The sequence below is a fragment of the Serinus canaria genome, chromosome 7 (assembly GCF_022539315.1).
Source record: "Serinus canaria isolate serCan28SL12 chromosome 7, serCan2020, whole genome shotgun sequence".
Lineage (NCBI taxonomy): Eukaryota > Metazoa > Chordata > Aves > Passeriformes > Fringillidae > Serinus > Serinus canaria.
In genome coordinates, this window is record NC_066321.1 from 15015315 (window position 1) to 15034637 (window position 19323).

The 19323-nt window shown below is 60.5% G+C and overlaps 3 protein-coding genes across 12 annotated transcripts in view; 1 reads left to right on the forward strand and 2 right to left on the reverse strand.

Moving 5' to 3' along the window:
- Positions 1 to 7135, reverse strand: part of TNS1 (tensin 1) — a 68999-nt gene extending 61864 nt beyond the window's left edge. For 4 of the 8 annotated variants that reach the window (XM_050976618.1, XM_050976630.1, XM_050976628.1 and 1 more), the window contains exon 1: positions 432 to 546. In XM_050976618.1, the coding sequence (XP_050832575.1) occupies positions 432 to 507 (76 nt within the window). In that variant the 5' untranslated portion in view covers positions 508 to 546. Of the gene's footprint in view, positions 1 to 431; positions 547 to 3894; positions 3963 to 4184; positions 4321 to 6933 lie in introns of those variants that run through there. The other 4 variants (XM_050976622.1, XM_050976631.1, XM_050976621.1 and 1 more) reach the window with 3 other exon arrangements.
- Positions 7136 to 9017: 1882 nt separating this feature from the next.
- Positions 9018 to 16214, forward strand: RUFY4 (RUN and FYVE domain containing 4). 2 transcript variants are annotated; one of them, XM_050976845.1, is made up of 12 exons: positions 9018 to 9100; positions 9864 to 9968; positions 10934 to 10995; positions 11741 to 11847; positions 12187 to 12312; positions 12575 to 12681; positions 12831 to 12974; positions 13621 to 14686; positions 14763 to 14869; positions 15479 to 15625; positions 15734 to 15865; positions 15944 to 16214. In XM_050976845.1, the coding sequence occupies exons 3-12, from the start codon at positions 10950 to 10952 to the stop codon at positions 16044 to 16046; spliced, it is 2085 nt and encodes a 694-aa protein (XP_050832802.1). In that variant the 5' UTR covers positions 9018 to 9100; positions 9864 to 9968; positions 10934 to 10949; the 3' UTR covers positions 16047 to 16214. The 2 variants fall into 2 exon arrangements, with proteins under 2 accessions (XP_050832802.1, XP_050832801.1); XM_050976844.1 differs by having other exon boundaries at positions 15734 to 16214.
- Positions 16215 to 17166: 952 nt separating this feature from the next.
- AAMP (angio associated migratory cell protein) overlaps positions 17167 to 19323 on the reverse strand; it is a 28861-nt gene continuing 26704 nt past the window's right edge. The window contains exon 2 of one of the 2 annotated variants that reach the window (XM_009087882.4): positions 17167 to 18447. In XM_009087882.4, coding sequence (XP_009086130.1) covers positions 17366 to 18442 — 1077 coding nt within the window. In that variant the 5' untranslated portion in view covers positions 18443 to 18447 and the 3' untranslated portion in view covers positions 17167 to 17365. The remainder of the gene's footprint in view (positions 18448 to 19323) is intronic. The other variant, XM_050977125.1, reaches the window with a different exon arrangement.

Genomic DNA, 19323 nt, shown 5'->3' on the forward strand with positions numbered 1-19323 from the left:
GCTCAGCGACACCACACACGTGCAAGTGCTCGCGGCCCCACCTGTGACCCACTGGGTGCCACGGGCAGCAAGCACGGCTCAGGGGTGACACCCACATGTGTGCACAGACCCCTGCTCATGTGCACATTCGTGGTGGCCACTGCACACTCACTGAGCTGACACACAGCCACGTACACGTGCGACACCTCAGTGTCTCCATGGGCCACTCTGGCCTCCCAGCCACCTTCCCAACCCACAAAGGCACCACACATACTCTCTCACGGCCACAACCCTCCCTCTAACACACAGGCACACGTGTGTGTGCACAGATTGGCATAGGCACATGTTCCCACATTCAGATCCTCGTGCATGTAGGCATACACACACATCCCCGATGTCCTGACCTGCCTGGCACGTCCCTGTGCACACGCGTTCCCACAGCCCCAGCTCACCTCTGCAGGTGCTGCCCTGGCGTGTGATGGCCTGACGGCAGATCCCGCAGGCCTTCACCTTCTTGAAGCTCGTCATCTTGAAGGAGTGTGCTGGAGGGGCCTCCAGGTCCTGGGGCTGGGGGGAACACGGGGCTTCGTCAGCAGGAACAAGGTGGCACCAGGTCCCAGACACTCAGTTCTGACCTGCCTATTTCCCCTGGGCAGTTCATCCTCCACCCATGTCCCCTACACCACTTCACCTGTAGCTGTGAACTCTGCAGCTGCGGTGCAGGGTATGGGCTATAGGATATGGGGTACAGGGCAAGGGATGATGGGGGGTATGGAGGGGGGATGGGGGTACAGGGGAGGGGGGGGGGGGTGGGGCACTGCATCCACCCCTTTAAATAGTCTCTGCCGCCCCCTGGCGGTGCATGCCTCTGTGTAGTGTGTGTGACTACATGCACACACTTGTGTGTTCACACGTTTGTGCATGTGCACATATATGTGTGTGTGCATGCACAGATTGTGTGCACAGATGTGCATGTGTGCGTCCATGCTGTTTGTGCTGTGCATGCAAATACACAGGTGTGCACAGCTGTGTGCATACACGTGTGTGAGCACATACATGTGTGTGCACACTCATGCCTCTCTGCGTGTGGGTACATCTCTGTGTATCCCTGTGAATACATGGGACCTGCCCATGCACAAGCATCTCTGTGAGCACATGTGTGTGGGCACAGCTGTGTATGTCTGCACACACAGGGGGTTAGGATGCTAGAATGCACATGTGTGTGTGCAAACTCGTGTGCACATGAGGACGTGTGAATGCACAAAGATAAATGTGTAGATAATACATGCATGTATTTGCACGTGTGTGGGTACACAGATATGTGCACGAAAACCTATGTGCACACCCGAGTACGTGCGAGAGCTGCGAGTGCTGGGGGTGTCTCGCTGTCATGCTGTGTTTTAGGGTGCATGCCAGGCAGTGTGTGCTGAGGTGTGTCTTGGAGGGGTGTAAAGGGACACAGAGCCCCCTGAGCATGAGCAGCTGTGCCCACCCTATCTGGCGCAACTCACAGCAAGAGGAAGCTGATGCCACGAGTGTGACTGAGTGCAGAATGGATCCAAACTGTGCAAGCATGAACTCTGTGTGTTCATGCATGGGGGTTGAGGACAGGGAGGGGTCTTGGCACAGCTGCAGGCAGCCAGTGTTCCTCCCGAACTCCCAGTTGATTGTTTCTGGAGGGGGGCAACCCTTGGCAGCATGCCAGCCCTGCCCACCCACCCGCTGCCAGATGAAGACGTGAGCCCCTGTAAATCCGCCTTTTCATGCCAAGACTAATGAGATTAAGCAGAGGCCCAGCGGCCCCCCCTTGCCTTGGCGCCCCGCTCTTCTCCAGCCCACTGCACCAGAGCCAAAAGGGAGGGTGCCAAAGTGTCAGGGGGCCGGGTACCTCCCCACAAAATTCTCTGCCTCAGTTTCCCCAGAGCAGACAGAGACAGGAGATGGGCCATGCACGTGCACTGCACACCTCTGTGTGTGTGTGTCTCTGTGTGTGTGTGTGTGTGTGTGTCTCTTTGTGTGTGTGCGTGTGTGTGTGTGTGCGCAAACACCCCCGGAGCTGTGAGGGTGCTGCTCATGCAACATGCAGTGCCTGTGTCATTGCACTGCATGCACATGCACACCTGCAGGTACGCATGTCCCCAGCAGCCACAGCAGAGCAGTGACACAGGCTCATTGTTCCCATACGCAGGTCCATGTGCCACCGTGCCCACACTCACACAGGTTTGTTCATGTGCATGCCCCTCTTCCCTGGGCACCTGCTCCCACAGGGCCACTCACAGGTGGTGCCTTGGCAGCCCCCAGAGCTGGTGCCACCCTGCTGGGTGGGTGTGTACACACACACGTGTGTGTGTTCAGACATGGCGTCACCCACCCGGCAGCCGTGGGAAAAGCTCCCTCAGGACAGGGGCTCCCACGCCACAGTTGCTGGGTGACAGTGAGACCTAATGATGCCATGAACTCCTTTGCATATGCAAAGCAGCATCATTGCTGCAGGGTGCCCCGGGAAGAGGCCTTGCCCCCCGCTCCCAGGGACCCACTGGGATGCACAGGGATGCCGACGCATCTCCCATGCACGTACCCCCCACTCTGCCCTGGCCTCTATGGCTTCATTAACAGCAATTATCCTCTCTAGTGAAAGAGCTGGCCCTTTGATTCCCACACCCCCAGAGTCTCTTCTGTTTGTCTCATTGCCAACACCATCGCTGTGCCAGAGGGGGACCAGCCCAGCACCCAGCTTTACGCCCCCCCAGCACCCTGCTGCTGGAGGGGCACTCTGCCCACCCAGTGCCATTCTGCCAGCCAGGGAACCAGCCCATCCCACAAAACAATCCAGTCCCAGCTCCATACTGGCAGCATCCCAATTAGCCTCCCTGTCCCCAAGGCTGAAAACTGTTGGGGGGGGGCAGGGGCACGGGCTGGAGGGCTTCTTGGGCACGTCTCATGGGTACCCACCCATGGGTACCCACCTCCAGGGACCAGCACCCACATGGTGCAGGAGCAGGGGTGCAAAGGCATCCCTAGCTGTGGGGCCTGCCAACACACAGACCAAAGGAGGCTAGAAGGGGACCCAGGTGTCCTGGGCTGGAAGAGGCACCAGACAGAGATGCCAAATTAATCAAGAGCTGGGAGACTTGGGTTCACTGCCCAGCACTGCAGAGAGTGCAGTGGCGGCGGGGGGGAGCCTGTGACACCCAGTTTCCCTGAGGCTGCAAAGCCAGGGTGGGTGGTGGGCACAGGGACACCTGGTCTTCTAGGCTCGGGTCCACTCCGAGTTTTGCAACCCACTGGGCCCCAGGACCCAGCTTAGTGACTGGGGAGAATGCAGAGTCCCAAACTCCCATAACTAACTGGATCCCCCCAGTTTTCCTCCCTGCCCTTCAGTGGAGTAGCAGATCCTCTGCCCCAGGGAATGGTGGAGCCCCCAGTCAGTGATGCAGGCTTGGGCATCGTGGGCGATCAGCCTCCCACCCTCCTCAAGCCCACAACCCTTCCACACACAGATCCTTCTACAGCCCAGTATGTCCTGCATCCCATCCCTGTCCCCCCTTTTCGTGTACCCCCCAGTCCAATGCCCACCGCCACTTCTCTCTCGGGCTGGGTCCCGTTCTGCTCGCCACAGTCCCCGGCAGTCTCCCGGCCCCGCTCCCGCTCCGGTCCCCCCAGCCCCACGCCGATGTCCGGCCGTCCCTAGCGGTCTCCGCTCTGTCCCGGTGCCCCCAGAGCCGGTCCTGGTGCTGGTCCAGCCCCGCCAGTTTCCCCTCCTCCCAGGCAGCCCGTCCCGGTGCAAACGCCCCCGCTCCGTCCCTCTCCCCTCGCATCCAGTCCCATCCACCGCCCGCTCCCGGGACCAGCCCCGCTCCGCGACCCCGGGACCCCGCGGCGCTGCCGTGCTACTCCCCCCGGTGCGGGTCGTACCCAGAGCAGGCAGGAGAGGCACAGCCCGGTCATGCTGCCCGCGGCGCGTCCCCGGCCGGCCGAGCCCCCCGGCCCCTCGCTCCGCCCGCCCGCCCGCCCCACCCCGGCCCCTCGCCGCCCCTCCGGCCGGGGGAGGAGGGGAGCGGCAAAGCCCCCCGACCCCGCAGCGCCCCAATCGAGTCGGCCCGGAGGCGTCTGGGACACCCTCACACCGCCAGTAGAGGGGCTGCGGGACTGTGGGGGCCCGGAGTGGGGCCGTGCGTGTCCCAGGCCCCCTCTTCTCCACTCACACACATTTGGGATCCATTTCCTCCGCTGACCGGGGGACACCCGCCACGCACGTCACCCTCATCCCTCCTCCGGCCTCCGGCGGGTCCTGCGGCAGGATGCACCCCCCCCATCCCCAGCCGAGTTCCCTGGGTGGTCCCGGGATGGGAGACGGGGAGGGATCAGCGGACATCCATGCGCGGAGCTGGGGGGCCTCAGCGAGGGGGGACAACCTCCAGGCGGGACGGAGAGCGGCTTGGCAGCCTGCGGCCCTGACGGGAATGGATTTGGCAGGGGGGTGCTCCAGCCCCTCTTGGGGGGCTTGGCCGTGCGACACACGGTTCCCCCTCTCTCCACCAATGCTGACTCCGGCTCCAGCCTGGAAACTTGTGCTCAGCTGGCCGTGACCATGAGGGTGTGAGTCAGGGTGCGGGACGTGCCAGGGGGAAGGACACATCGACAGGACGAGCCACGGCTGGCATGGAAACCTGGGCATGGAGAGGACGTGGGCACTGTAATGCCCCCCTCCACATGCCTCGGTTTCCCATCTATGCTCTGCATAAATTCGCCAGCCCAGAAAGGAAGGGCAGGGTGGGATGGGGGCAAGCTGCCCTTCCCAGAGACTGGGTTTGCATCTGGCTCCTCCCAAAGTGCAGCATCCCCTCCCCAAAATATACTTGTCCCATCGCCCTCCACCCCACCACTATGTTGTGCTCACCCGGCCCAGGGTAGTGGTACCCCTGTGAGGATGTGCCAGCTGGGATGGAGGACAACACTTCCCACCTCTCCATGCCAACCAGATCCAGGGGCAGAGGGAGGCTGTGGGGACTGATCCTGCTCACAGCACCAAAGAGCCATCCCTGCCCACCCCCCTCACACACCCCTCCCCATCATTACAGCCCTTATTAATCAACCTCGTTACTGCTCACAAATGAAAGCCCCGGTGGAGAGAAGTGTCCACACCCCTTCATAAATCACCTCCTCTCATTCACTGCCGTGACAATTCCAGGCTCCTCAGAAGGGCAGGGACAAGGGTCATGCGACAGGGACAGGGTGGCCGCAGGGACACAGCCCATTGCCATCATTTTAGGCTCATTTTCTCAGCAGGTGGACACATACTTAGCACAGGGACTCCCGCACCAGTTCTACTGGTGTAGGCATGTACTCCCAGTGCAGGGCCAGCCTTGGCAGGACTCCTTTGTGTCCTAGGGTCACCAAGGCCCCCACACCCACTTCCAGCAGAGTGTCTGCACACTGCTCATGTGTGATGTGTGCTCTCACATGCACACATCACACATGTCCCCCCTGTGTACATGCCAGGACACACTCATGTACACCACACACACAGCCCATGTCACACATGGTGGGTGGGTCCCATGTGTGTGGTACCTGTCGGCACAGAAAGGACCAAGACACCCCTCTGTAACAGCTCACACAGACAGAGAGCCCTGCTGCTACTGCCCCCAGCATACACGCATGTGTTAGGGGACACACATCCCATGGCAGCTCCATTGAGACCTCCTGTGCACCCACACACATGTGAGCTGCAGTTCACTCCCACCTCAGCCCCACTTGCATGCCCATGAACACACATGCACAGGTACACGTGTGCTACAACCCCCCATGAGTCCATGTCCTCACAGCCACATCAGAAACATACGGACAAAGTGGTGGACATAGGACTGCACAACCACCAACCCACGTCTCACCAATGCCACCCACCCACCCACCCACCCACAGCCCTGACCACCCCCCAGTTCTACTCCCATCAGTTCATGGTCCTGCGTCCCCGGCGCGCTCTAGGGTCCCCAAGCAGTCAGTGGCCTCTCCTTCCTCCAGGCTGTGTCCCTGTCCTGGCATATACTGGACTGTCACCAGCCTGCAGTGACTCCTTCAGGCGCTGCCTGGCAGTGGCTTTGGCACCTGCTTTTCTGGCATGGTGCAGCTGAAGTGTCCCATGCCATCCTGCCAGGCATGGGGCAGCTTCCCAAAGACTGAGGAACGAAGTGAGGGTGGCGCAGAGGGAGTCCAGCACCCTTCATCAGCTTCCTCCCCCTCCCCGCCTCAGTTTGCGCAGCCTGGGTGGCAGAGCAGAATGAGTCCCCAGAGCAGGTGCTGCATGGGCAGGGGGATCCCCTGTGGGGCAATCCTTTGGCACATGGATCCCACACATGGCAGGTGCTGACGGGCCCAGAGGGGCCCTACAGAGAGTGACCCCACAGGGGTCTTGCACGTTGAGCACAGGGAGCCCACATCGACTGAGTACTTTGTGGGCATGGTGCTTCCCAGTGCCAGGTGTTTACAGGTACAGGGATCCCCGACACTAACCACTTTGTGGGCACAGGGATTTCACTTGGGGGTGTTTTATGGGCACTGGGGTCCCCTCATGCAGGGCACAGTGTTCTCTTTGTGGGTTCTATAAGGACGCAGGGACACCCCCTGCCTCTACGGTCTCTGTAAGGACACAGGGATCCCAGCAGATCCCTTAGAATGAAAGGCTGTACAGCAGATCCTCTCCAGTCCGGCACTGCAGAGGTCCTCGGGTGTGGGAAGAGAGGGTCACAGTGAGACGCTGTTGGGGGGGGGCAAAAGGAGGGACAAAGGACATGCCCTGCACCCTGGCATGCATATGCAGGGTTTAACCCCCAGCTGCCCGGAGCAGGCAGGGCCAGCGGCAGCCCATACCCCCACTCCCCGCACCCCGGAGCCCCCCCAGCTCCGTGTCCCCCGCAGCCCCTAACCCTAACGCCGTGCCCGGCTATGCCCGCTTACCTCCCGGCGGCGGCGGGCGCGGAGGGGCAGGAGGCAGGACACCAAGGACTTCCCCCAGCCGACCAAGGTGGCAAAGCACCAGCTCAGCCGGGTCATGGTGCCCCTGCCAGGGGCTCAGCCGGAGGGGGAAGGGCGCAGGGGCCGACCCCTGCCCAGGGCACGCTCGGACGAGCGGCAGAACCCAGACGTGCGCCGGCCGCAACAAGCTCCGGTGCCCGGGCAGTGCCCCCGAAGTGCCCAGCCCTGGGCACGGGGCCGTGCGACAATGATGTGCTGGGGGGCTGCGGTCCCACCGGGCCCTGTCCCCCCCGCCGGTTCCCCAGCGTCGCCTGCGCGCTGGCAGCCAGGCAGGGAGCACCGTGCCCGCCCCTGTCCTGCAGTGCTTGGGTGGGAGCCAGCTCCGACACGCTCCCCCTCCTCCCCCTCCTCCTTCTCCTCCTCCTCCTTCTCCTCCTCCCGCACACGGGGCTCGGGGCTTGGCACCTCCGGCGCTCATCCCCCTGCTCTCCGGGCACGGCATCTCCTAGGATGGATGCCAGACCTTAACAGGGTCCCCCACTCCAGCGCCGTCAGTTTTGGGGGTGCAGGAGGTCGCACACCGGCGTTCGATCGCAGCTCAGTCCGCGACCCTCGCCCCGACCCTGCCTCAGTTTCCTTACAGTACCGCCTGCCTCCCCCCAGCCCTAAGTATCAGTGCCTACACACGGGCGGGGGGGGACTTCCCTCCCCCTCTGCCAGTCCTCCTTATCCCACCAAACCTCTCCTCGGGAGCCTGAGGATACAATAGGGACTCTCCACTGTGCCCTTGCTGTGGGATCTCTCCCCAAAGCCTGCCTGACTGACGTGCCGTGCTGTGGGGACAGAATTACCGTGAGGAAACCTCTCCCTGCAGCACAGCTCAAACCCGGCCACCTCCACCTCGCCATGGGGCTTGCACAGGGCAGGGGAACAGAGTAACAGGGTGCAGCCCCCTGGGCACCACACACCCCCCAAGCACCCATCGAGGTAGTGCCAAGAGGAGCAGGCAGCGGCACCCCTGGATGCTGCCATGACGCCGTGCTGGTGCCGGGCAAGGACCCATTCCCACGGGGCAGCTGCTGGTGCCAAGCGTGGGCAGCGCCCATGCCAGGCATGGGCACTAATTGCATTTGCCTTGGGAAGCCTCCCAACAAGCAGCAGAATCAGGGTGGGGGAGCAGGAAGTTTGGGTGGTCCCCCACACTTCACAGCTGTCCCCTACAGCTCTGTCTAACACCCTGGGGGTGGTAGAGGGCTGGAGGGCAGAGGGGGCCAGTGAGCCTCAGGGAGGTGACATCACCGCTGGCTCCACGGTCCCCCACCCCCATTTAATTAGCAGATGGCCCCCGGCTCCCCCCCCGCCCCCCCACCCCGGCGGGCAGCGCCAGGCCTGTGCGGGGCCATTAGCTTTATTGGCTGTGCTGAACCGGGGCCAGGCCTCGTTAATTGAATTGCACCCACGCCAAGGATGGGTGAGAGTCTTCTCTGCCCCCCCAGCCCCTGGCACCCCCACCCAGGCCCTTGGCTGGAGCAGGGAGAGGGGACCCTGCTGCCAGGCTGCTGCAATGGCACGGCGGGCAGGGGCACGTCCCCCCTGCAGGTGTTGGGGTCTTGCCCTCGCAGTGCCTGGCATGGGGCACATGGGTGGGTGCAATGAAGGGCACACATGGTACCCTCTCAGCCTCTACACATACCAGCCACATGTGTACAGCTTGCACCCACACACGCAACCACATAGCCGTGCTCACCTGCACACACGTGCAATCACACGCCAGCCTGCACACGCCTACACACACACACACACACACACACACACCCACACACACACAATGATGCTACTGTTCCACTGCCACCCAACACCCTGCCCAACCCCTATCCAATATGGGGTGCTGTGCCCCATGCCCACAGTGCCCACACTGCAGGGTGGCACAGGGCAATGGGATGCTGAGGAGGCTGGGGTCACCCTGAGTACTGCCACTGGCTCCCCTCTGCTCCCCAGCTGCACCTACAGGCCAACACCCACCCGGGAGCCAGGAGGGTGCTGGGAGGCCCAGGCTCCCACTCAGCATCACTTCCTACTTTCACTTTGGTGTTGAGCGAGGCCTGGCCGAGGGGACACGGGTGTCCCCAAAGACATCCAGGTGACAGAGGTAGGGGTAGCATGCTCTACAAGGAGGGGCATAGGCAGAGGATAGGACATGGGCGTTGGTGTGGCCATCCACCAAGATGGTGGTGGGGAGCAGGATGGAAGTGGGTCTCCTGCCTGGACTGGTGGGAGGGGCTGGCATCACCTTTGACATTCCCCCCACAGGGGTTTCTCAGCCCCCAGTCGAGAAGGAGCCCACAGGACAGGGCTGACAAAGTACAGGGGTCCAGGCACAGTGAATGCACTGCTGGGCTGGGGGCTCCCTAACAAGAGGGAGCCTTATCCAGAATGCTCTGGAAAGAGCTTACACACTGGCTCTGGCTATAGCCCCCATGTGGAGGCCAGATGATTGGGGAGGGTTGTGGTCCTTGCTGGGTGGGGCTGCAGCTCCTGCAGGGGTCTCTGTGCCCAGGGGCTGTTGTGCATGGGGGTGGCCTCTGTGCCAGGGTCTGCTGCTGGCTGCTTCTAGAGGAGTATGGATCCTGGACCCCCTCCACAAAAACTACAGGCAGGTTCTTCAGAACATTCTAAATTTCCATTCTTATTGGGGACCATCAGGGTTCCCCCCATGTCTGACACCGAGCTTCTTCTGCCCCTGCAAAAGCTGCATAGGGGGACCAGCCTTGCTGACCCTTTCCCCAGAGCTGGCACTCCCAAAAAAGGGAGCCGGGAGCTGGGGCCTAAGCTGCAGTGTCTGATGTGATGTGGGCTGGGCGGGCTGTGGCTTCTGCAGCCCCACCAACCTCCCACACTTCCTCCTGCCCAAGGTACAAAAGGAGAAGCAGGCAGGCACAGCGTGGGCACAGGGACATGCCAGCTCACCCACAGCACTCAGCAACCACCTCGGGGCAGCCCACAGCTCCTGGACACAGGTAAGGGCTTCTCTTCCCAGGGGAAACTGAGGTACAGGTAGGGTGAGCAGATACCAAGATAGCTCATCCGAGGTCTCTCAAGAGCCCTGGAATGGGAGCACAGGCAGTCCCAGACCAGTGTCCTGCTCCCTCACTGTGCTGTGGTAGAGGGCACAGGGCACTCACATGCTTGGGCAGGTTTGGGCACACCGGTGCACCCACTCCTGTGAGTGCACATGCACCCTGCTGGGACACACATCCCACCTCCAACGTGTGCTGCTCCCCACCAGCCACAGTGACAAGTCACAGACTTGCCACCTCCATGGGCTATTTCCCTCACCCTGTCCCCAAGATGCCACCCACCCCAAAATCACTGCACTGTGTCCTGTGGCCCCTCACCTCATGCCTGCAGCTCGCCCAAACCCCATGTCAGCTGTGCAGGCAACATGCTGTGCCAGAGGGTTCTGCCTGGGGAGCTGAGCTTAGGGGGGCTGCATATCAGGGCTGGTGTGCCCCCTTGCTCAACCACCCAGAAGCCCCCGCATTGTTCATGATGTGAGTGAGGGAAGCGAGAGCAGAAGCAAAAGCAGTACTTCCCCTGCTCCAAACCCACATCCTGAATCCTGGCAAACAGGGACAGGGATAAGGACAGGGACACAATAGGGACATGGTGGGCTCAGCCCCAAGCACCCCCCAAGGAATGGGAGCAGAGGCTGAGGACATACAGGGGCAGGGCACATGGACAGCTAAGAGGGTGAAGGATTTTTTAAGAGGGTGAACACCTTTGTCCACGCCATCTGCTCTGCCCTATGTAGTGGAAGAACATGGGCAGGGTAAGGGGTGCCTAAACCTGCCCTCTCCCACCATAACAGCAGGCAGCTCTGGGGTAGAGCTGGAGGGGCAGATGCTCTCTCTGGTACAGAGAGTTTGGAGATGACAGGGGAGTGCCAGCCTAAAACCTTTCATCGCTGCCCCTGCCTCTGCAGATCCCTGTGAACAGCCATGGCAGGGGAAGGGGAGCTCAGCCGTGTCATCAAGGACCTGCAGAGTAAGTGTGCCAACCAGTCCCCTGCCAGCATGTTCCCTGCATGGCACATCTCACCCTGGCCATGCCAGATCCCTTGCACCCAAGTCGTGGGCAGTGGGGGATGTCACTGCCAGGGGTGCTCCAGAGAATCCCCAGGCCAACCCTGCCACTGTTGCCTGCTCCCATCCTCACAGCCAGCCCCTGGGAACCAGCAGTGCCCAGGAGGTGGCTGTGCTCCTTGTTCCCCCTTCTCCCCCTGCTCCCCTCCTTCATCCCAAGTTCCTCTTTCTCTCTGAAGAAAAGGAGGCTCAGTGGGGGATCTTACCACTCTCTACAACTATCTGAAATGAAGTTGTAGCGAGGAGGGAGTCAATCTCTTCTCCCCAGTTACAAGGGTTAGGACAAGAGGAAATGGCATCAAGTTGTGCCAGGAGAAGTTTAGAGTGGATATTAGGAAAAATTTCTTCATGGAAATGTTTATCAAGCATTGGAACAGGCTACCCACGGAAGTAGTGGAGTCACCACCCATGGAGGCATTTAAAAGACATGGGGATGTGGCATTCAGCTGCATGGTTTAATGGTGGATTTGGAAGTGCTGGGTTAATGACTGAACTTGATCTTGAAGGTCTTTTCCCACTTAGATTCTATGATTCTATGATTTCGTCCACCATGAGAAATCTCCAAGGCCAGTTGTTGTGAGGCAGTTGAGGGAAGAGGGGTAGGATGGGAGAGGGTGCCATGCCAGCCCAGCCCTGCCATCCCGCAGAGACCGTGGCCGAGCTGAAATGCAGCTACCAGGAGCAGAACCTGCCGGTGACAGACGGGAGCCGGGAGCTGCACAGCCTCTGTGCCCAGATAGAGTTCCTCCTCCAGGTACTGCTGCTCCTCCTTCTCTGCTGCTCCCTGCCTCCTTTCCCCTTAGGCACAGCTGAGAGCAGAAGGGACCCTGTGTTAACCATTCAGGGGCTGGAATAACCCCACCCAGCATTGTCTGGCCCTGGGCATCCCCAGCCACCTGGACCAGGTTCTCCCTAGTCCACATGTGTAATTACATGTGCTGAAAAAGGGTAACTGAGGTATGGAGCCAGTGAAGAGAGGGACACCTGGACCAACCCTGCTGGGGGACCTGGCTGGATTCCAGCCCCACAGGGGACAGGCTGGGGAGAACAGGGGATGTCCCAGAAAGGAAGACCAAGCTTGTACCTCTGCCAGTTTGACCTCAAGGAGAAGAGGAGCTTCTTTGGGCAGCGCAAGGACTATTGGGACTTCTTGTGCCAAGGCCTAGCACGGTGCCGGCAGGAGCATGAAGGCATTCACTTCGTCACCTCCCTGGACAAGGTGGGCATGGGCTGGTGGGACTTAGGCACACACATGAGCTTTTGCTTGCTTGTGGGTGCACACGTACCTCTGCACAGGCACACACTCACTTGGGCACCAAGCATTCGCCCACTGGAGCTATAAATGGTTTTGTCCCCTCTGGGATCTCCACTGCACCCCATACCGAGCCCTGGGGACCCTCTTTCCCTGCATGGGCTGGGAGGGAGGTGTGTGGGGGGGCAGACTGGAGTGACAGGGATTGATAGCCCCCTCTCCCCTGCAGCTGAAGACCCCTGTGGGCAGGGGCCGAGCCTTTCTGCGGTACTGCCTGGTGCACCGGCAGCTGGCAGAGTCCCTGCAGCTCTGCCTCCTTGACCCTGAGAGCCTCTGGTGAGAGCAAGGGCACAATGAGGGGGTGCTCATCCCTGGTGGGGGACATGGCCAGGGTGGGCAGTGCCCTGCAGCACCCAGTCAGCAGAGGTGCTGCAGGCACATGTACCTGTCCAGGGCATAGAGGGATGCTTGTTTTGTGGTTGCAGTGAGTGGTACTACGCCCGTAGCCCCTTCCTGAGCCCCAAACAGCGAGCAGAGATCCTGGGCAGCCTCTATGAGCTGGACTGTGTCACCTTCCACCTGGCTCTGTACAGGAGTGACCTGGACACCGCCTGGCCCATGTTCTCTGAGTGAGCTTGGGGACACTGGGGACACCAGGGGCATTGGCAGCACTGGGAATGTCAAGGGCAACAGAGGCACCTGGGGCTTAGCATTGCAGAGAAGCATGTGTGTGTTTCCCCACTGCCCTAGACCCCACACGGCACTCCAGATGAGCCAGCTCTCCATATGTGGCCCCAGGAGGGCACAGTCACTGACACCAGCATGCACACCCTGCCTGTGCCTGCAAACATGCCACATGCATGTGTACACACACACAGAGCCATCCTGTGCCGAGAATATCCCTGCTGCAACACCGTGACACTGTGACATCTAACACACAGGGACACACGTATGTGCTTGCACACCCTTGCCCCAGGCACACTTGTGGAGGGCATCATGGATGCAGCAGTTCCAGCACACTCACACCTGTTCTGCTGAAATGCAGAAATGCTGGAATGCTGTGTGCATGGACTGTCACAAGCATACATGCTGGGGTCGATGGGTGCCACATGTTCTGTGGGTGTTCAGGCTGGTGGCACCAACATCGCTAATCCCCTGCCCTGCTGCCCCCCACATTCCTAAAGGCTGCAGTGCCCAGTGAGCCTAAATGGAGGGTGGTGATGCCCTGTTCACTTGGGGGTGACCTAGTAATCCTGAGCCCTGTGTCCCCTCTAGGCCACTGGTACGGCCCAGCCCAGTGATCAGGAGCAGCCCAGCAAAGACAGCCCTGCAGACAGACAGGATCGGCACTGTGGCACATGGATGGTCCGATGGCAGTGGCCATCCCACTGTGGCACTCCATGGGCCACCAGCCCATCCCTGCCCACCCACTTCAGCTGCCCTGCAGGCAGGAAGTGCGGAAATGGAAGATATAGAGGAAGATGTAGAGGATGGGGAGGTGAAGAAGGACATGGAAGAGGAGGATGAAGAGAAAGTAGAGGAGGATGATAGTAAGGATACAAAGGATGTGAAGGTGGAGGATGTGGAAGTGGACGTGGAGGAGGATTTGGAAGAGGAGCATGAAGAGCTGGAGGAGGATGAGAAGGAGATGAAGGGTGTGGATGTAGAGGAAGTGGAGGATGCACATTGGACTGGCAAAGCAGCCCAGCCTGATGGTGCTGGAGAGCCTGGCATGTCCTCACTGTCCACTGGCACAAGGTGCGTGCTGGGGTCCCTGTCACTGGTGCCCAGACAGCCGGGTGGGACAGAAGAATCACTGCAGGCACTGGTGTCGCAGCTGAGGGCTGAGCTGGGTCAGCGTGAGGCGGTGACCCAGGCGCTGGCGGCGCGGCTGGAGAGGGCGGACCTGCGGCACCGGCGGCAGGAGGAGGGCAGTGCCCGGCGGGCCCAGCTGTGGGCACGCCAGGAGGAGGCACTGCGGGAAACCAACACCTTCCTGCAGCGGGCACTGGAGGCAGCGGTAGCAGCGGGGGACCCGGGGGCACTGGCACGGGCACAGGAGGAGGCACGGGTCTGGCAAGAAGTGGCAGAGGAGCGGGGCACCCAGCTGGCCAGGGTGCTGGCAGAGGCGGCGGCGCTGACCTCGCGCCTGCAGGAATGCCAGGAAGCGCTGGTGGCGGCAGGACGGATGGACGTGCCGAAGGATGCTGGTACCTCAAATGAGGTGGCTGCCGTGGAGGAGGTGCTGCGGCAGGCACTGAAGCTCGCCCATGGTCCCCAGGAGCCTCCACGAGCCCCCCAGGCAGAAGGGAAGCTCAGCACGGTCACAAGCATGGCCATGGTATGGGCAAGTCCAAGGGGATCCCGTGGTGGGGTGGGGGGTTGGGGTCCAGGATTGAGCCCCCACTCTCCCCCAGCACTTGGCCAGCCTGGCTGCCACAGCTCAGGAGGAGACCTGGCAGAGCCGGCAGCAGCTCCAGGCCCAGCGACAGGAGATGGCACGGCTGCAGGAGGAGCTCAGCAGGTTGGGCAGGGACCCCTTCTTCCACCACCCATCACTCCAGAGTGGGACCTCCTATCTCCACCTGCCACATGGTTTCCCCTGGGGCCCCAATGATGTCCTGCTTGGACACAGCCGAACAGCAGCTGGGGATTGCCAGGGAGAGGGAGGGAAATATTTGAGGGGCGAGGACTGGAGGGAGGGGTCAGTTTGGGACCGATAGGTGGGTGGAAGGGTAGGCGGGCCGAGAGTTGGAGTGGATTGGCGTTAGGGAGGGAAGGAGGGATCAATTTAGTATGAATGGATGGATATGGGACGGTGGATGAAGAGACACAGGGATGAATTTGGGATGAGTAGATGGGTGGGTGGGCACAACACCAGGGGTATGGATGTGGAGAAGGATGGATGAACAGTGGGAAAACGGATGGGTGGCAGATGACAAAGTGGCTGTGAGGGTGGGGAGAGAGCTTGAGGATGGATGGGCAACAGCAGAGAAAAGAAGGGAGGGAGGAAAGGAGGGAGGGAGCGAGGGAGGGAGGAACCAGCGGCGGGAGGTTTATCCGCATGCATGGAGGGACGGAGAGATGACCAGCTGAGAGACAGGGGGACCGTGTCGCCACTGCTCCGCGGCAGGGCCCGGCAGGACGGTGAGCGCTGGGCATCGGCGCTGCAGCGGGCGCAACGGGAGGCCCTGGAGCGGGAGGCCACGCGCGGCGCCGAGCAGGCACGGCAGCAGGAGCTCATCCGCGACATGAAGAAGCGGCTGCTGGAGCTGCTGCGGTGAGAGCCCCGGGCACTCACGCAAGGGCAAGGGGACCCAAACCCCTTTGCCCAGAGGAGGGCACCAGAGCCCAGGCAAAGCCAGTGCTGACCTCTCCCCTCCCGCAGGGAGAAGGATGCCCTGTGGCAGAAGACAGAGGGCATTGACACCCCGGTGCCCAGCCCGGTGCCCCGCGACCCAGGGCTGTGTGCCCGCTGCCACAAGGATTTCCGTCTCCTCTCCCGGCGGTACAGCTGCAGGTGGGCTGTGAGGGAATGGGGGCTGGCACTGGGACAGTGCCGGGAGGGCTCGGCTCTCACCTCCTGCTCTCTCAGCAGGCTGTGCCAGGGCAAGGTGTGCCACTCCTGCTCCATGGACATGGGCAAGCACGGCCGCTGCTGCCTGATTTGCTACCAGCAAAGGCACCTGCAGGCCACATGAGCAGGACAGCAGCCCTGGCTCCATGTCTGGGACACCTCCTGCCCTGGCTGCCCTCTCTTGGACTTACTGGGATGTCCAAGGCCTGCTGCAGGTCCTGCTGCCCAGCATTTTGGGTTTGTGTCTTTCTTGCGGCTGGTCCACAAAGAGGAAAACTACTAATTTCTGCTAGCCCTGTGTCTTCTGTGTCATCCATAGGTCACTGCCAGATTGACAATGGGGTTGGGTGCAGGGTGGGGAATGCTGGTGAGGGGGTGTTCAGGTTCTCCTGCAGCAGAACCATCCCTAAAAAGGGTGTCCTAGCTGCAGCCAGGGTGAGCCACTGCCAGCACCATCGCACAGTGGGGAGAGTAGACATCTGCTGATGTCCCCATGGTTATGAACCCCTAGGAATCTGGATCAAGGTCAATGGAGGAGCAGTATGGGACTCCATCAGAGAGATGTGTATGTGTAGGGCAGGCATCATGAGGCCTGGCACACAGAGTGGCAGGTGAGTCCCCAGCAAGGTCACAGTCCCCTCTTCAGCTCCTTGACCCCAGTCAAGTGTCAGCCCCAGTTGCCCAAGCCAGGGCGGGAGCATGCCGGTTGTGTAAGGCACAGGTTCCCAGCCCTTTGCACAACAATGTCCTGACACCATGGCTGAGGGGGAGTGGGAGTGCCTGGGGTGCTGGTACCCTTCAAGCAGGGGTCACATGGCTGGCTCAGTGTGAGGGGCTGCTCAGAGATCTTTCAGTGATTTGCTCTGCTGGGGTTGAGATTGGGGTTGGAAAGGGAATGACTTTGTCGCCAGGTGGGATACACTCCACACAGAGACCATTGAAGTGCCAGGAGGTGTCTGGGGAGCTGTAGGCAGCAAAACCTGAGCTTGGGTCCCCTGTGGGGATGCACAGGATGCCGAACCCTATCCTGGAAGAGTTACCCACTGACAGGCTCAGCAGGCATAATTGTTTTGGCCCTGTCCTGCCATGTCCCTTCCCGTGGCAAAGAGGAAACAAACATGGGTGACAAACCCATCAACTCCTTTATTGCTGGATGGTCACTGGGTAAACACACCATCCCCACAGCAGGCTCACAGAGTCCACAGGGTCACAGGCTTTGTCCCAAAGAGAGGGGAGGGTGGACACTTGACATAACTCCCCTGGCAATGGGGTCCTACCCCCTCTCCACCCAAGCCCCCTTCCAGTAGGGGTCCAGCATCCAGTGGTGGCCCTTCCCACCCCCATGGCATCACCACCCACATTCCAGGGGGCTGGATGCAGATGCTGAGTTGTGTGGGCTGCTGGGACCTGCTGGTACCAACAAGGGCTGGGTCCTAGAAGAGCTCAGAGGGTGGTGGATGTATTGCCAGAAGTGGAGGCATAGGAGGCACGGCCGTAGCGGGCAACAGCATCCTTGCTGATCAGCCCACGCTGCGCCAGGATCTTGAGGAAGCTGTTGCGAAACTTTTGACCAATGAAGGCGTAGATGATAGGGTTGATGCAGCTGTGGGCAAAGCCCAGGACCTGCGTGACAGAGAGGGCTGTGTCGATGCGGTTCCTCCTCTCACAGGTCTCGGCAATGGCCCGCGTCCTCATGAGGGTGTCGCTCACCAGTGTGATGTTGTAGGGCAGCCAGCAGATGAGGAAGACCAGCACCACAGCGAAGATGACCTTCATGGCCCGCTGCTTCTGAGCATTCTTGGTCTGCAGGAGGGTGTGGATGGTGACACCGTAGCAGAAGAGCATCACCAGGAGGGGCAAGACGAAGCCGAACGTCTGCGGCAGGATCCGCAGCACCACCCGCCACTTGGCCGTGTCCTCGCCACTGATGCGCTCATAGCACACGGTGCCGTTGTTGGGTGAGTGGAAAGCCTCACGGAAGAGCAGCACAGGCAGGGAGAGCAGCGTGGAGAAGACCCAGATGCCCAAGCAGACAAACTTCACCCAGTGCCTCTTCTCAGTGGCAGCCCGTGTGGCATAGACAATGGCCAGGTAGCGGTCCACACTAATGCAGGCCAGCAGAAGGATGCCACTGTAGAAGTTGGCTTCCTGCAGCACGGAGATGGCTTTGCACATCACAGTGCCAAAGACCCACTCGTGGGCTCGGTAGGCAGCCCAAAGCGGCAGGGTCAAAGCGAAGAGCAGGTCTGCCACGGCCAGGTTGAGCAGGTAGACATCGGTGACGGAGCGGCTGGTGTGGATGGAGGTCACCACCAGAACCACCAGCCCATTCCCCACCACACTGAGGATGAAGACGAGGCAGTAGATCACCACCACCAGGTACTTGTTGAGGACAGAGCTTTCAGGCCGGCACGGAGAGGATAGGATAGCAGTGTCAGGCATGGCTGTGCTGTAGTCATAGGTGTAGTTGTAAAGGTAGAAAATGTTGGAGAAATCCCCACTGTAGGACAAGGATTCCATTTTGCCTGTGGAGCACAAAATGGCATGAGCATGGGGTCGCAGTGTTGTGGACCAGGGATGACAGCACCTTTGGGTCCTCTGGCATTTCCATTGTCCCCCAGGTCCCCTCCCGGGCAGTGGGCAGCTGTCCTTTATCACTCCACTGTGATGGAGGACACAGCATCCACACTGTGCCCGGTAATGGTCAGCACTGCAGGTAGACACTGCTCCTCATATACCCCCTCCTAAAACTCCCCCTGCATGCCTCAGTTTCCTGCATTTCACCCCAATCCTGTCTCTTTCCTGACTCCTGTGGAAGAAGAGGTTACCCCATAGAATGATCATCTCTTCTCAGTTTGGAGGCTTCCCCATCAATGTAGCATCACATCCCTCCAGGAGACATCTGGCTCCTCCAGAAACCTTGGGCTACCCTGCTTACTGTGGGTCCTTCAAAAGCCTCTCAGCTCTTTGGGCATGTCAGAGCCCCTCAGGCACCTCCAAAGTTCTTCAAGAACCCCTGTATCCCTCCAGCCTCTCCACCCCATCATGCATTGCTGCTGGGATGCTTGGAATGGAGCTGCCCCTCCTGCCACCTCAGCCTGCAGCAAGGCTGTGGTCATGGTGTCTGGGGCAGCAGCACTCGGGAAGGTCTGAAGGTGGTTTTGTGCCCTTCTTCCACCTCCTGGTCTTGCTCCTGCAGAAGTGGTTTCAAGCCCCGGGCGGAAAGACACGTCGCACTTTGCAGGCAGCTTTGGAAATATTACATCTCTGGTTTTCCTGTTGCTCAGCTGGGCACTGCCATGTCCCCCCTGTGCTTGGCCTCAATGGGGAAATCACAGGTGGCAGTCGCTTTTCCTGTCTCCTCACACATAGGAGACGGTGAGCTTGCTCTGCTCCTGCCT

Excerpts from the sequence above, each read along its gene's own strand:
- RUFY4 (XM_050976844.1), top strand. The coding sequence starts at position 10,950 with ATGGCAGGGGAAGGGGAGCTCAGCCGTGTCATCAAGGACCTGCAGA. Across the intron at positions 10,996-11,740 it reads TGTCATCAAGGACCTGCAGA|AGACCGTGGCCGAGCTGAAA; the intron begins GTAAGTGTGCCA and ends GCCATCCCGCAG. Across the intron at positions 11,848-12,186 it reads AGATAGAGTTCCTCCTCCAG|TTTGACCTCAAGGAGAAGAG; the intron begins GTACTGCTGCTC and ends TACCTCTGCCAG.